The sequence below is a fragment of the Schistocerca cancellata genome, chromosome 5 (assembly GCF_023864275.1).
Source record: "Schistocerca cancellata isolate TAMUIC-IGC-003103 chromosome 5, iqSchCanc2.1, whole genome shotgun sequence".
In the NCBI taxonomy this organism is placed as follows: domain Eukaryota; kingdom Metazoa; phylum Arthropoda; class Insecta; order Orthoptera; family Acrididae; genus Schistocerca; species Schistocerca cancellata.
The window spans coordinates 486,523,264-486,536,353 of record NC_064630.1 but is presented as its reverse complement, the minus strand read 5'-3'; the positions used below and the strand labels follow the sequence as shown (position 1 = coordinate 486,536,353).

General features: G+C 44.3%; 1 protein-coding gene across 1 annotated transcript in view; it reads right to left on the bottom strand.

The window, feature by feature from the left end:
• LOC126188614 (spondin-2-like) overlaps positions 1-13,090 on the bottom strand; it is a 245,522-nt gene that overhangs the window by 35,098 nt on the left and 197,334 nt on the right. The window contains exons 5-6 of the mRNA XM_049930216.1: positions 10,966-11,145; positions 4,634-4,873 (exon numbers count right to left, since the gene is read on the bottom strand). Of these exons, the coding sequence (XP_049786173.1) occupies positions 4,634-4,873; positions 10,966-11,145 (420 nt within the window). The remainder of the gene's footprint in view (positions 1-4,633; positions 4,874-10,965; positions 11,146-13,090) is intronic.

Here is a 13,090-nt window from a genome sequence, read left to right as displayed (position 1 = left end):
TCACTCCCCGTCCTCACAGCTTCACTACTGCCAGTACCTTGACTCCCACTTTCCAAACTTCATTGAAGGTCCCGAGTTCGAGTCTCGGTCCGGCACACAGCTTTAATCTGCCAGGAAGTTTCATATCAGCGCACACTCCGCTGCAGAGTGAAAATTTCATTTTGGAAACAACATTCATTTTTTTTCGTTTTCTTGCGCCTTTGTCTTGCATCGGAGCAGAGTCGGTATATCTATTAACGCCAAGACAAGGTTAGTTTAGCGGGTGGCCGGATGCCCTTCCAGTTGCCACTCAATTACCCCCTGGAACGGAATATGTGTGTACAGCAGATACCTTTCTGTAGCTGCCACAAAGGCGCAGCGGAAACGACTGCCACCCTGTGCAGCCCTTCTGACGCACAGAGAGCGTCATACCGACACACATTTTATTTTCTGACAGTAGATTTAAACTATACGCAAATTTACGAATACTTTGATATATCACAAAGATCGATTCGACTATTATTCAGAAAACCTATGAAATTAATCGTCAACTGAACCACATCAAACTACTTTTCCCTGGCAACCAGATATCGCCGCAGGCTTCCATAACCACAGGATTGTCGGCTATTAAGGAGAGGAGCAATTTTCCGACCCTTGACTTAAATATTCCTAGTAGTTTACGATGTGGCGAACGCCATGAAGGCTGTTCGAGATGTTATTTTGAATTTGAGACCACGGCTTCTTCGTGGCAGATGGAAATCATTCTGTCCCTCCCGTTTCAACAAGTTGCCGCCATTCCAGGGAAACCAGCTTCGGAACCGCGAGACAAGGTCTTGCAGGCCAGGACAAAACTTAACCGTCACTCTGGTCAAGTTGGCTACCGGACCGTTTTTCTGCAGGCGGGCGCTTACTGGGTTGCTATATTCTTGGTAACAAAACTGATAGGACAGACCGTCTCATCCTCAATTACTTGTTGTGGTTGTTTGGAGCAGGTACGTGGAGTTCAGAAGTTGCTGCCATCTGTGTGTATTTGTGCTTGTATACTACTCTCAAAAAAAAAAGAAAAAAAAAGCCACGGACCTTACAGCTGTAACGTTTTGCGTATCAACCGGTAGCCACGACAAAGCTAACCATGCTTGCTCGATAGTACTATGTATGAGCTGCCTGGGCCTCAGTTTATTATTCCTCGTGAATAATAATAATCATTACAATTCGTCTCCCAGTGTACACCCTCTCTCTCTCTGGTCAACGGCTGGACGAGTTAACAGAACGCTCATTTCTGCTGCAGATAGTTCTCTTTGTCTTGTCCTGCCGCACATGGTTTTTATGTATCAAGTTTGTGCTATTCCTGTGTGTGTAGTATCCGATATTTTAACTGTAAGAGACTACCTCACATTTTCATGTGTGTGTGTGTGTGTGTGTGTGTGTGTGTGTGTGTGTGTGTGTGTGTGAGTGAGAGAGAGAAAGAGAGAGAGAGAGAGAGAGAGAGAATGTGTGTTTGTGGACATATACGCAAGATTTCAACTCATCTTTCGGCCTACTGGTCTTTGGAATTCCCCTGTTGTCTCTCTCAACCCCTTCATTAATAATCAGAAACACCTACCAGAGGAGATGAGATTCCGATACTGGCCAGAGAGAAGACAGCAGAAAATCAGGAGGGAAGGTCAAATGTACCTGTTAATTGGTAATCTGAAGCCAGACAGCCATTTTCATCTCTACCAACCATATAGCCTAATTCGTTCTTTTAAAAGAAAACCGACAGAATCTGCAACATCTATAGATGTAGTGTAATTCGTGTGAAAGTGAGCGAAAGTGTTCTCTGTTTGCGAATCGTGTAACTAAGACGTGAGTTGGGCACCAGCGCAGTATTCACCTAGTGGGATCTGGAAAACCGCCTAATAACCACATAGAACCTGGCACATACAAATGCTATTTCTTAATGAGAAACGCGATGTGTACCCTTTCCTTTCAAAGTGTGACTCCGTGATGATGTCACAAACTTTCATTAATGGTGCAGGAGGTAAATGTATCAATCTGAAGTAAGGGACCCTGGCGCGGAAGCGATCGAGTCGAAAGTTATTAGCGAAATTCGTTCTGATACCTGTGGCGGTAGAATACATGTAGCGGTACTGTTGTTGCTAAGGTTGTAGGGTATGCAACTTCCACAGGCGGTAGTGTAGACCAAAACAAGGAAAAAAATGCTTCGTAAATATGGGCTCTAAAACGTATACTTCGAGAGCTCTGAGCACTTGTCCATCTTAGATACTGTGAAACATATATCTTCCAGTCCAAGCTCTTTGGTTTCCATATTTTCCAAGTAGGTAGTGTTGACCAAAAAAGAAATAAAAAGAGAGAATGACAGTAAATATCAGCTCTAAAATGCATACTGTAAGTGTTACGGGCACTTGTTCAGAAGACATGCGTTTAACAGTATCGAAGCTATTAAAGTACACACTTTAGAGCCCATGTTACCTAGACATTCATTTCTTGTTTTTGCATTTACTACCGCCTCTGAAAGTTGTCTACCCTAAAATCTTAGTAACAGCAGTACCGCTACATGTCCACTGTCAACGCCATCGGAACCATTTTGGCTTATAGCTTTCGACTCGATCTTTTCCTGTATAGGGACTGTTACCTCAAATTCGTACATTGACCGTTGTCCCTCACCGGTGAAAATTTGTAACATCATCACGGAAGCACCCTGTGTATAGAATGCGGGGAGCGATACTCCTACATACTTTGTGCGGTTTGGTCAAAAGCTAATTACACAGGTGTCCAAAATTAAAACAACAAACGGAATTTTTGCAAGGTTGCGTTTATTTTGCCACAAAATAGTATAAATAGGTGATAGTAAAGTAGAAACAATCTAAAGAATACAGAACGTGAACAGCTGTAACATGCATAACGGTAGACAAAAATGTTCTTCGTTCTTTGCACACACATTCCGACAACTGATTAATGTGCTCAGCACGAGGTGTGACCACCTCTGGCAGCAACACAGGCCTGACAACGAAGGTATAGGCAGTAAATGAGGATGTGAAATTAAACACTATTCAGCCGTCAATTTTCAAACTTATTTTATTAGGCAACCAGTTTCGGATCTTTATTATGCCATCTTCAGGCCCCTGCCCGAAGTGTAGGAATAATCTACCTTGCTTAGAGCCATTTTCACCATGGCGTAATAAAGCGCCGTAACTGGTTGCATAACAAAATAAGGTTGAAAATTGACGGCTGCGAGGCGTTTAATTTGGCATCCTCAATCGAACAGCCGAGTCCCGCGATCATCGCTAAAAAGATGGACATACAGAGACTTACAGTGAATTATGTCATCAATCTCATGTTGAGGGAATGAAGCTCATTCTTCCTGCAGAGCTGCTCGCAACTCTTGGGAAATGATTGGTTGATGCTGACGTGATACAACCCGTCTCCGCAGTGCATCCCATACATGCTCTATGGGATTCAAATCGGAAGATCGAGCAGGTCACGCCATGCGTGCAATATCTTCCATTTCTAAGAAAACATCAACCACCCGTGCTCTAAAAGGTCAAGCATTGTTGTCCATCAGTACAAAGTCAGGGCCCGCAGCACCTTGCAACAACCGCACATGGGGTCCCAAGATCTCGTCACGACACCTGGCAGCAGTTAAACTTTAGCGATTCACCCGTACCGATTCACCCGTGCAACTCCATGAAGAGCTGTTCGAGCGGTCACCATAATCCCTGCGCACATCTTTATGGATCCTTCTCAATATCGGTCTGTGTCCACAATGTTAGGGTCCCGAAATCGTTTCCACGTTCCCTCCAGATGCGAATCCGTCGAGAAACACTCTTCAGACCAAATCCGGACTCATCTATGAGAAGAACACTGGACCACTGTTCGACTGTCCAGATGGCATGTTGACGACTCCGCTCTAGATGTTCCCTTCTGTGAAGTCGCGTCAGAGGTACAAACACAACAAAACTCCGACAGTAAAGGCCACTCTGCGGAAGGCTTCTGCCCAGCGTTTGCCTCGTCACAACACTTCCAATGGACACTCCGAGATCAGATGCTCGTTGCCGTGTAGTATTAAAGCGGTACCATTGTACCCCTAAGGCCAAATACAGGCTTCTCAGTCTGATCTCACACATGCTCGGCCCTGCCCTGCTCTTTGGGATACAGTTTCGGTCTCTATAAACTCTCTCCGAGAATCAACAGACCGATTCACCTTAAGCCATTGGGCCAGTTTGTAACTGCTCTGCTTTCATTCTTCCCAAGCCTCTCCACTGCAGAGTTTGGCAGGCGTCTTCTCCGTGCCACACTGCACCGTCTGTGACTGTGTACACAGCAATTGTGGATATGAGATTACCCGACAAATCTGGTGGGTGCCCTGACGTCATCGCTGGCATGGTTGTCCATTGATCGGAATGCCATATTGGTGCAGAACACGATCGGAAGGACATACACTGAAATGAGTTGCATGATTATATCGTGAATTGCACACAAGAAGGCGAAATAGCGATTTGTTGCTTTAATTTTGGACGCCAGTGTGTTTTCACATCGAAGCTTGTAGCACTTTTCATGGCAATTTGACATCTGTCGCGCGCCGCATTCGTGGTTTTGTAATTTTAATTGCCAACATTGTTAAGAGGAGAGGTGTAAGAGAGAGAGAGCTCACACTGTCTCGGTACGGACCGGCAGCGGTGCCCTTGTGCAGCCTGCGGCGGCGGCGCCGGAAGCGCCGCGTGTGGACGGCGACGGCGGCGGACACCACCTCGTTGCTGACGTCACGGCCGAGAGGCAGCGTCACGCTCGGCACCTCTTCGGGCTGCGCTTGCGCCTGATGCTGCGGCTGCGGTTGTTGCTGCACGACGGGGCGCCTTCTGGCGACCGAGCCCATCTGCCTGTACACCCGCTCCTGCGCAGAACATCAGCACAAGAGGGTGCAACACTAGCTGGCAGCTACTTACAGTTTCTAGTGACATCTGTAACTCTGCAGAAACAAATGAGCAATTTAGTTTCAAGTTCGAAGACTCTCACGGTTCTTTAACGTCGTGACACTTAAATACACTACTGGCCATTAAAGCTGCTACACCAAGAAGCAATGCAGATGATAAACGGGTATTCATTGGACAAATATACTATACTAGAACTGATATGTGATTACATTTTCACGCAATTTCGGTGCATAAATCCTGAGAAATCAGTACCCAGAACAACCACCTCTGGCCGTAATAACGGCCTTAATACGCCTGGGCATTGAGTCAAACAGAGCTTGGATGGCGTGTACGGGTATAGCTGCCCATGCAGCTTGACACGATACCACAGTTCATCAAGAGTAGGGACTGGCATATTGTGACGAGCCAGTTGCTCGGCCACCATTGACCAGATGTTTTCAGTTGGTGAGAAATCTGGAGAATGTGCTGGCCAGGGCAGCTGTCGAACATTTTCTGTATCCAGAAAGGCCCGTACAGAACCTGCAACACGCGGTGGTGCATTATCCTGCTGAAATGTAGGGTTTCGCAGGGATCGAATGAAGGGTAGAGCCACGGGTCGTAACACATCTGAAATGTAACGTCCACTGATCAAAGTGCCGTCAATACGAACAAGAGGTGACCGAGACGTGTAACCAATGGCACCCCATACCATCACGCCGGGTAATACGCCAGTATGGCGATGACGAATACACGCTTCCAATGTGCGTTCACCGCGATGTCGCAAAACACGGATGCGATCATCATGATGCTGTAAACAGAACTTGGATTCATCCGAAAAATGACGTTTTGCCATTCGCGCACCCAGCTTCGTCGTTGAGTACACCATCGCAGGCGCTCCTGTCTGTGATGCAGCGTCTAGGGTAACCAAAGCCATGGTCTCCGAGCTGATAGTCCATGCTGCTGCAAACGTCGTCGTACTGTTCGTGCAGATGGTTGTTGTCTTGCAAACGACCACATCTCCTGACTCAGGGTTCGAGACGTGGCTGCACGATCCGTTACAGCCATACGGATAGGATGCCTGTCATCTCGACTGCTAGTGATACGAGGCCGTTGGGATCCAGCACGGCGTTCCGTATTACCCTCCTGAACCCACCGATTCCATATTCTGCTAAAAGTCATTGGAGCTCGACCAATACGAGCAGCAATGTCGCGATACGATAAACCGCAATCGCGATGCCGATAGGCTACAATCCGACCTTTATCAAAGTCGGAAACGTGATGCTACGCATTTTTCCTCCTTACACGAGGTATCGCAACAACGTTTCACCAGGCAACGCCGGTCAACTGCTGTTTGTGTATGAGAAATTGGTTGGAAACTTTCCTCATATCAGCACGTTGTAGGTTTCGCCACCGGCGCCAAACTTATGTGAGTGCTCTGAAAAGCTAATCATTTGCATATCACAGCATCTTCTTCCTGTCGGTTAAATTTCGCGTCTGTAGCACGTCATCTTCGTGGTGTAGCAATTTTAATGGCAAGTAGTGTACTTCTTGAAATTGTGGAAGATCTATACCAGATGGAGGTGGGGAATGACAGGGGTTTTATCAACGAACAATTATGATACTGGTGGGTCATGTAAATATTGAGGAAACCCGAAAGACCACCAAAATAAGAATGGAGTTCTCTTGTCTTTGTGTATTATGAGGACAGACCTCATTTTGGGTCACCAGTGTACTCACTGCTTTGATGTGCCCCGCCAACTTCTTCATCTAAGAGCAGACTTGAACCTACGTGCTCTGTTATACAGGGTGTCCCACGAGGAATGGCCAGTATTCAGGAATACGACAGAAACGACCATTCGAAGCAAAAAAAAGTCTGATAAAGATGGGCTCTAAAATTCACACCTTAAAAGCTATGATCATTTGTTCGTTTTATGAAACACATCCCTTGCACTGTACAACTGCTCAAAGCTCTTGAGGTATGCATCTTGGAGCCTACGTTTTTCCTTGTTCTGGTCCAAACTACCTCTCCCCAAAATCTGGAAATCAAAGAGCTTTGTTTCAGAATATAGCAGATGAAGAAGTGCTCATAGCCATTAAGGTGTGCAGTTTAGAGCCCATCTTTACTAGACTCTTTAGCTTCGAATGGTCGTTCCTATCATATCCCTGAATGTTGACCCTGAATATTGACCATTTCTATTGGGACACCCAATGTAGTGATTGTATTCCAATCTCTCTTCCTTCAGGATCTATCCTCTACAGGTTTCTCCGGTACTGTGGAAGATATTCCCCGATTTCTTAACATATGCTCTGTTATCCTGCTACTTCTTGTTGTATTTATTATATATTTCTCTCAGCACCGATTATGCAGAGAATCTCCTCATTCCTTATTTTATCAGTCCACCTAATTTTTAATTTCCTCCTATGGCACCACACCTCAAACGTTTCAGTTATCTCATTTTAGAATTTTCCCACAGTCCATGATTGCATTTCATGCAAAGCTGTGCTTCAAACCTACATTCTCACAAATTTCTTTCTCAAATTAAATCCTATGTTTGATACCAGTAAACTTCTCTTGGCCAGGAATGCCTTTTTTTCTATTGCTAGTCTGCTTTTTATCTCTTCCTTGCTCCGTTTATCAAGGGTTCTTTGGCTGTTCGTTAACGTCGTTGCATTTATGCATTGCTTGAAACCGTGGAAGATCTAAATCAGAGGGGAGTGGGGGCTGACAGGTATTTTTAACGTACTATTTAAGAGTATGGTGGATTAAGGACACACTGAGAAAGCCCGAAATACGACCACAGAATGAGTCGAATTTTCGTGACTTCGAGGAATATCTTCTCTCCTTCTCTCTCTCCCTCTCCCTCTCCCTCCTTCTCTCTCTCTCTGTCTCTCTCTCTCTCTCTCTCTCTCTCTCTCTCTCTCTCTCTCTCTCTCTCTCTCTCTCTCTCTCTCCCTCTCTCTCTCTTCATTTCTGAGTAGATCCTATATCTTACGTCCTCAATTATACAGTATACTGAATGTATTCCCCTGTGTTCTCTACAGTGTTTATCCTCAACAGCTCCCTCTAATAGCATGTTAACTATTCCGTAATGTCTCAACACATTTCCTATTCATCCTGCTCCTTTTTGTTGCGTTTTTCATATATTTCTCTCATCGCCGATTATACAGACAAAATGCTCATTTCTTATTCCTTCATGTGATACTTTGCTTCCAAGGAAGCAGAATTCCTTCGTCAATTTCGTGGACAACAATTTTGTCATTACGTCTGTCGCTAGTCTTATTTCTGCTGCACCTCATTACTTTCATGTTTCTTCGGCTTACTCACAAACCACATTCTGTTCTCGTTAGACTATTAATTCCACTCAGCGGATCCCATATTCCTCCTTCATTTTTCGCTTAGGACAGCTACAGCGTCAGCCAATCTTTATAGCTTACGTCTATTTTTCTCAGAATTTCGAACAACTGGCTCAGCTTCTAATCCATGAATATTGTCACATGGGTTTCTCTCTTATCTTTTACGTCCTGATCAAGATACGACGAGTATTGCAGGTGTAGTCACTGTTCCCACCTTACTCTGACGCCTAATGGATTGCTCAACTGACTGGAATAAGAAACGAAATCCGAAGAAAATTTGACAGTATGGTTCTTAGACTTCGAAACTCCGCAGCTTCCAAACTGGGAGCTGTTTCTCGGAAATTGGTCCGCTTGTCATCCTGCACAACACATTGTGTGCGTTCTCGGTTTTTTTTCTGTACATCCTGCACGATTACAACTGAAAAACAAGTAAATAAATAAACACTGCAGTCTTAGGGTATAGGCGTTAGTTCTTGTGATTTAATGTAGGACTACACTACGCTAAAATTTTGTAAACGTCGGTTAAAACGATCAACGGACGAGGAGTATGTAAAGAAACTTGCTTTTTTGTCGTTCTGTGGTTCTAGGTGGAGCAAGACAAGACACCTACTGAAACGACGCAAGATCAAACCGATATTCGGCTTCTGACGAAAATCCGTCAATTACTGAGATCAGTTACGCAGTAGGTCTCAAAATGTCTGCAAGATCCTTGCGCGGACACTAGTAGCGTCACAGCCGTCAGCTAGTGTATACAAGGGCCGTACCAGCAGTCCACTAGCAGTCACACCACTTGACAGTGGCCAAGGAGTGGTTGGCCCAGAGCTCGTGTGATTTTAATCACTTGATTTATTCAATGTTATCGCTTCGGAATTGTACATTATTACAACAGTTTTAATTGTTTTAAAGTAATCAGGATAATTAAGAAAACTTGTATAGTGATCTCAGGACAAATTGGAATATTTCAAGAACAACTGCTGCTATCTATGCAAATGAAGCCTCAAAAAGAGCGTCTTTTCCAGGCGTAGATATCTTGGGCATAGTTAGATACATTGGTGTGATATGTAGTTACATGGGTGTGATATCTAGCTGTCATAAAGACTTCCCTAATCAAGAACTACATTTATGACATTTAGGGAACAGAAGATTCTAGGAAAGGAAAGGAGGTACCAATCAGATCATGCTTTCTAATGTTGATGATGAGAGGTGCGAGGAGCATAGGGAACGATGCGGGAGACCCGCACCGCCGATTAGGCAGGGTCCTAGCGGAGGTGGTTTGCCATTGCCTTCCTCCGACCGTAATGAGGACGACACAACAACACCTAGTCATCGAACCCGGGAATCGAACCCGGGACCCCGTGCGCTGGAAGCGAGAACGCTACCGCAAGACCACGAGCTGCGGACTTGCTTTCTAAAGAAAAATTGAAAATTAAAAAAAAATTAAAAATGCGAAAAAAATTGGATCGAATGTTGTGTGAAGTGATTAGTGTAAAAGTAAGGGTTGAAATAGATAAGCGAAACATGTTACGCACTTATCTTTCTATACATGCGTATCGAGGCCGTCAGCCTATTTTATTTCTTACTTTTAGACAAAGCATTTCACAAAACATTTGACCAATTTTCTATTTGAAGAGGTTGAAAAAATCAGCCAACCAATTGCAAACAAATTGATCTGAGTTTCGATATTTCTAAAACTTTCTTCTTAAGAAGGACTAGGCCTTGTTAAATCACATGATGGTTCATTAGATTATACGAAGCCGAGCGGCTCTTGTCGTATACAAAATTGACAAAACAAGAATTATCCCAAGCCATGGCTCTAGACACCAGCCAGATTACATATATCGTGCTTCAGAATGAATGCTCACTAGTAAGTAAATGCCCACAGGTAGAGGCTCTCGTCAGCATAAAATTGTTGAAGGAGTCACAGGACGAAACGTTTGTGTGACAAGAGCCCCTACCTGTGTGCATTTATTAGTGACCATTCATTCTGAAGTACGATATGTGTAATCTGGCTGCTTGGGATAATTGTTGTTTTGTCAATTTTATATATGACAAGAGCCGCTCGGCTCCATCTAATCTAATGTACCATCATGTGATGTAACAAGGCCCACTCCTTCTGAAGAAAATATTTTAAGAAATATCGAAACCTAAGTCAAGGGCTAATAAACCTTTGTTTTGAAACTGAGTGGCTGATTTTTCAACCGCATCAGATTTACACGGTTGCTGTTTCGCAGCCATGTTTAGCATTTTGATTTTCCTTTTCTTCTTGCCATTACGATGATTTTTGTGGCTGAAACTGGTAGACATTAAACAGTTTTTTTTCAAACAACAATTTTGTATGATCAAGACCTTTTTTTATAATATTTACGAGCTATGTCCACCCCTATAGCTGAGTGGTCAGCGGGGCGGTCTGTCACGCTAAAGGGCCCGGGTTCGACTCCCGGGTGGGTCGGAGATTTTTCTCCGCTCAAGGACTGGGTGTTGTGTTGTCCTCATTATCATCATCGGTGGAAGGCAACGGGGAACCACCACTGGAATCACTTCCCTAGTCGCTCATGCAGTAGACCTCTCTGACGAGGCATCACCCATGACAAGACCTACCGTAAGGTGGAACATAAAGTTTTTACGAGCTACGAATCACAATTTTCATGAAAGCTATTGGTAATAAAGGTATGATGAGGGGGGAACTGTGATCAGATTCTGCCTGCTGGCGGTGACTTACCCTGCGGAGATGCAGTGTTGCGATGGCGGGCAGCTGGTCGAGGTGAGGGTAGTGGAAGGAGGCGCCGGGGTGCGACGGCTCCCGGGACGTGATGCGAGACACAGGGTGGGCCGGGTCGCTGGGCCAGTTTGGCGCTGTGAACGTCATCCCGTCGTCCGTGCCGGCGTCCAACAGCGGCAGCTGCAACCGACACAACGCTGCACTGCGTGGTCCGCGGTACCACTACGAGGGCTGCTCAAAAGGTTTCATCATCATCTCCAAAAAACAAGCTCTTTTTTCGCAGCAGGTACATGTCTGCCGTCCTATTAGGCATTGAAATCCCCGCGACACAATACCGGAGCACACCGTTAGAAGAGCCAAAACAAAATGGTGTAGCCCACAAAAAAAAGAGTCTTGTCAAATAATTGGTTTTCTGCTTTTGAATGGGAGCAACGCTGCAGCAATTAATGCTAACCTCATGAGAGTGTACAGCAACAATATACCATCACGTGACTCAGTGGTTAGGTGGAGTAGACGATTTCTTTTCGGTGAACTGACAGGCAGCCTCTATGTGAAGAAGCCGTAAACACAAGGGCAGTGGAGCTGCTGGTTATTGACTATTGGCTCATCGTAATCGAGGCGATACTGGAGAATGTGCAAATCACTTCCGAATTACTTTTCCGCTTCTAGTACGACACTTTGAACGCGATAAAGTTCGCAGCCCACTAGGATTTGCGACAGTTCGCATCCAAACAAAAATCCTACCAAACTCTGGAAGTGGTGGAAATGCTGTAGCTGTGTTAGGCCGATCCACATGAGTTCTTCAGCCACCTAATCATCATGTTCTGGGTCTATCATTATTACCCTGAGACGAAAAAGGAATGGAAGCAGTGTGTTCACGGCAGCCGAAAAAGAAGACGCAACAATCAACCGGCAAGGTAATGCTGAGTTTTTCTAGAATTCTTGGTCTGGTGATAATAGATTATGCTCATAAGGACCAGACAGGCGCAAGAGCCTACTACCACGATGTTCTAACGAAGTTACGAGAGCCTGTCAAATGAGGTGTAGAAGGGTGCTGTTCAAAGGGTCGGTTTTTCTCCAGAACAACGATGGCAAAGGGACTTTCCAACAGGAAAATCCAGATTGGTACAACCAAGATCACGGCCAACTCACCCATCATTTTAAAAAGTGAGTGGCATTGAAGGGTGAACAGATAGAGAAGGGTTAATACCATCACTAAGTTTCCCTTTTTCGAGTTAATAAGTAAATCCTTTCTTACAGTCTCTCTTACTGTGAAGAAAAGAAATCTCTATTCTCCTTGGATGAAACAGTTTACTAAGTTACATAATGAAAACCATTTCTCCAGTCGACGATTCCTTCAGTAATCCTTGTATTCAAGAACTATCACATTAACTGCTACAGTAAATCGAAAAGATAAATGGCAATACTTAGGACAATTGATGCAATCCAGTGGATTGGGTAAAGGAGTAATCAAAGGAAAAGCCACAAGAAATACATCTCGATTGTAAACTAACACAGAACAGGTACATGAATCGAGCGAAATCGTACAAGACCAACATGAAGTACTACAATTCAGTTATAAAACCAGGAATCTATGCTTCGGAGTTTTATATTTTAAATAAAAATTGACAGTTGGAAGATCTTGAAAAAAAGGGTAAGAACGATTCGTAGGAAAATTCTGGGATCACAGAGGACTACTGATGGGACTTGGAAAAACAATAAAAACAAGCTCTACATATACACCGAAAAGATCAAGGACTTAATGCGGAAACGACCTTTAAATTTTATGGACACCTGGAAGAATGGACAAAAACCGACCGAGCGAAAATATCTTCCATTTCGTCACATCAATAAAATAAAAGTCTACATAGATACAAGACGTCAAAAGACGTGCTCAACGAACGCGAGAGACGATCCGAAACAGAGAAGAGTTCAAAACAAATTCAACAGCATGAAACCATTTGAAGAGAAACTACTAAAAAGGAGATCTACAGGCAACATTTCGTCGGAAGAGAGAAAGAAAAAGTAAAATAATGCTGCGATTCTGGAAACAGGGGGACAGAAAGGCTGAGAATCTCTAAGATTCTTTAAGATACTGATCTTAAATTGAATTATATTGTAATAT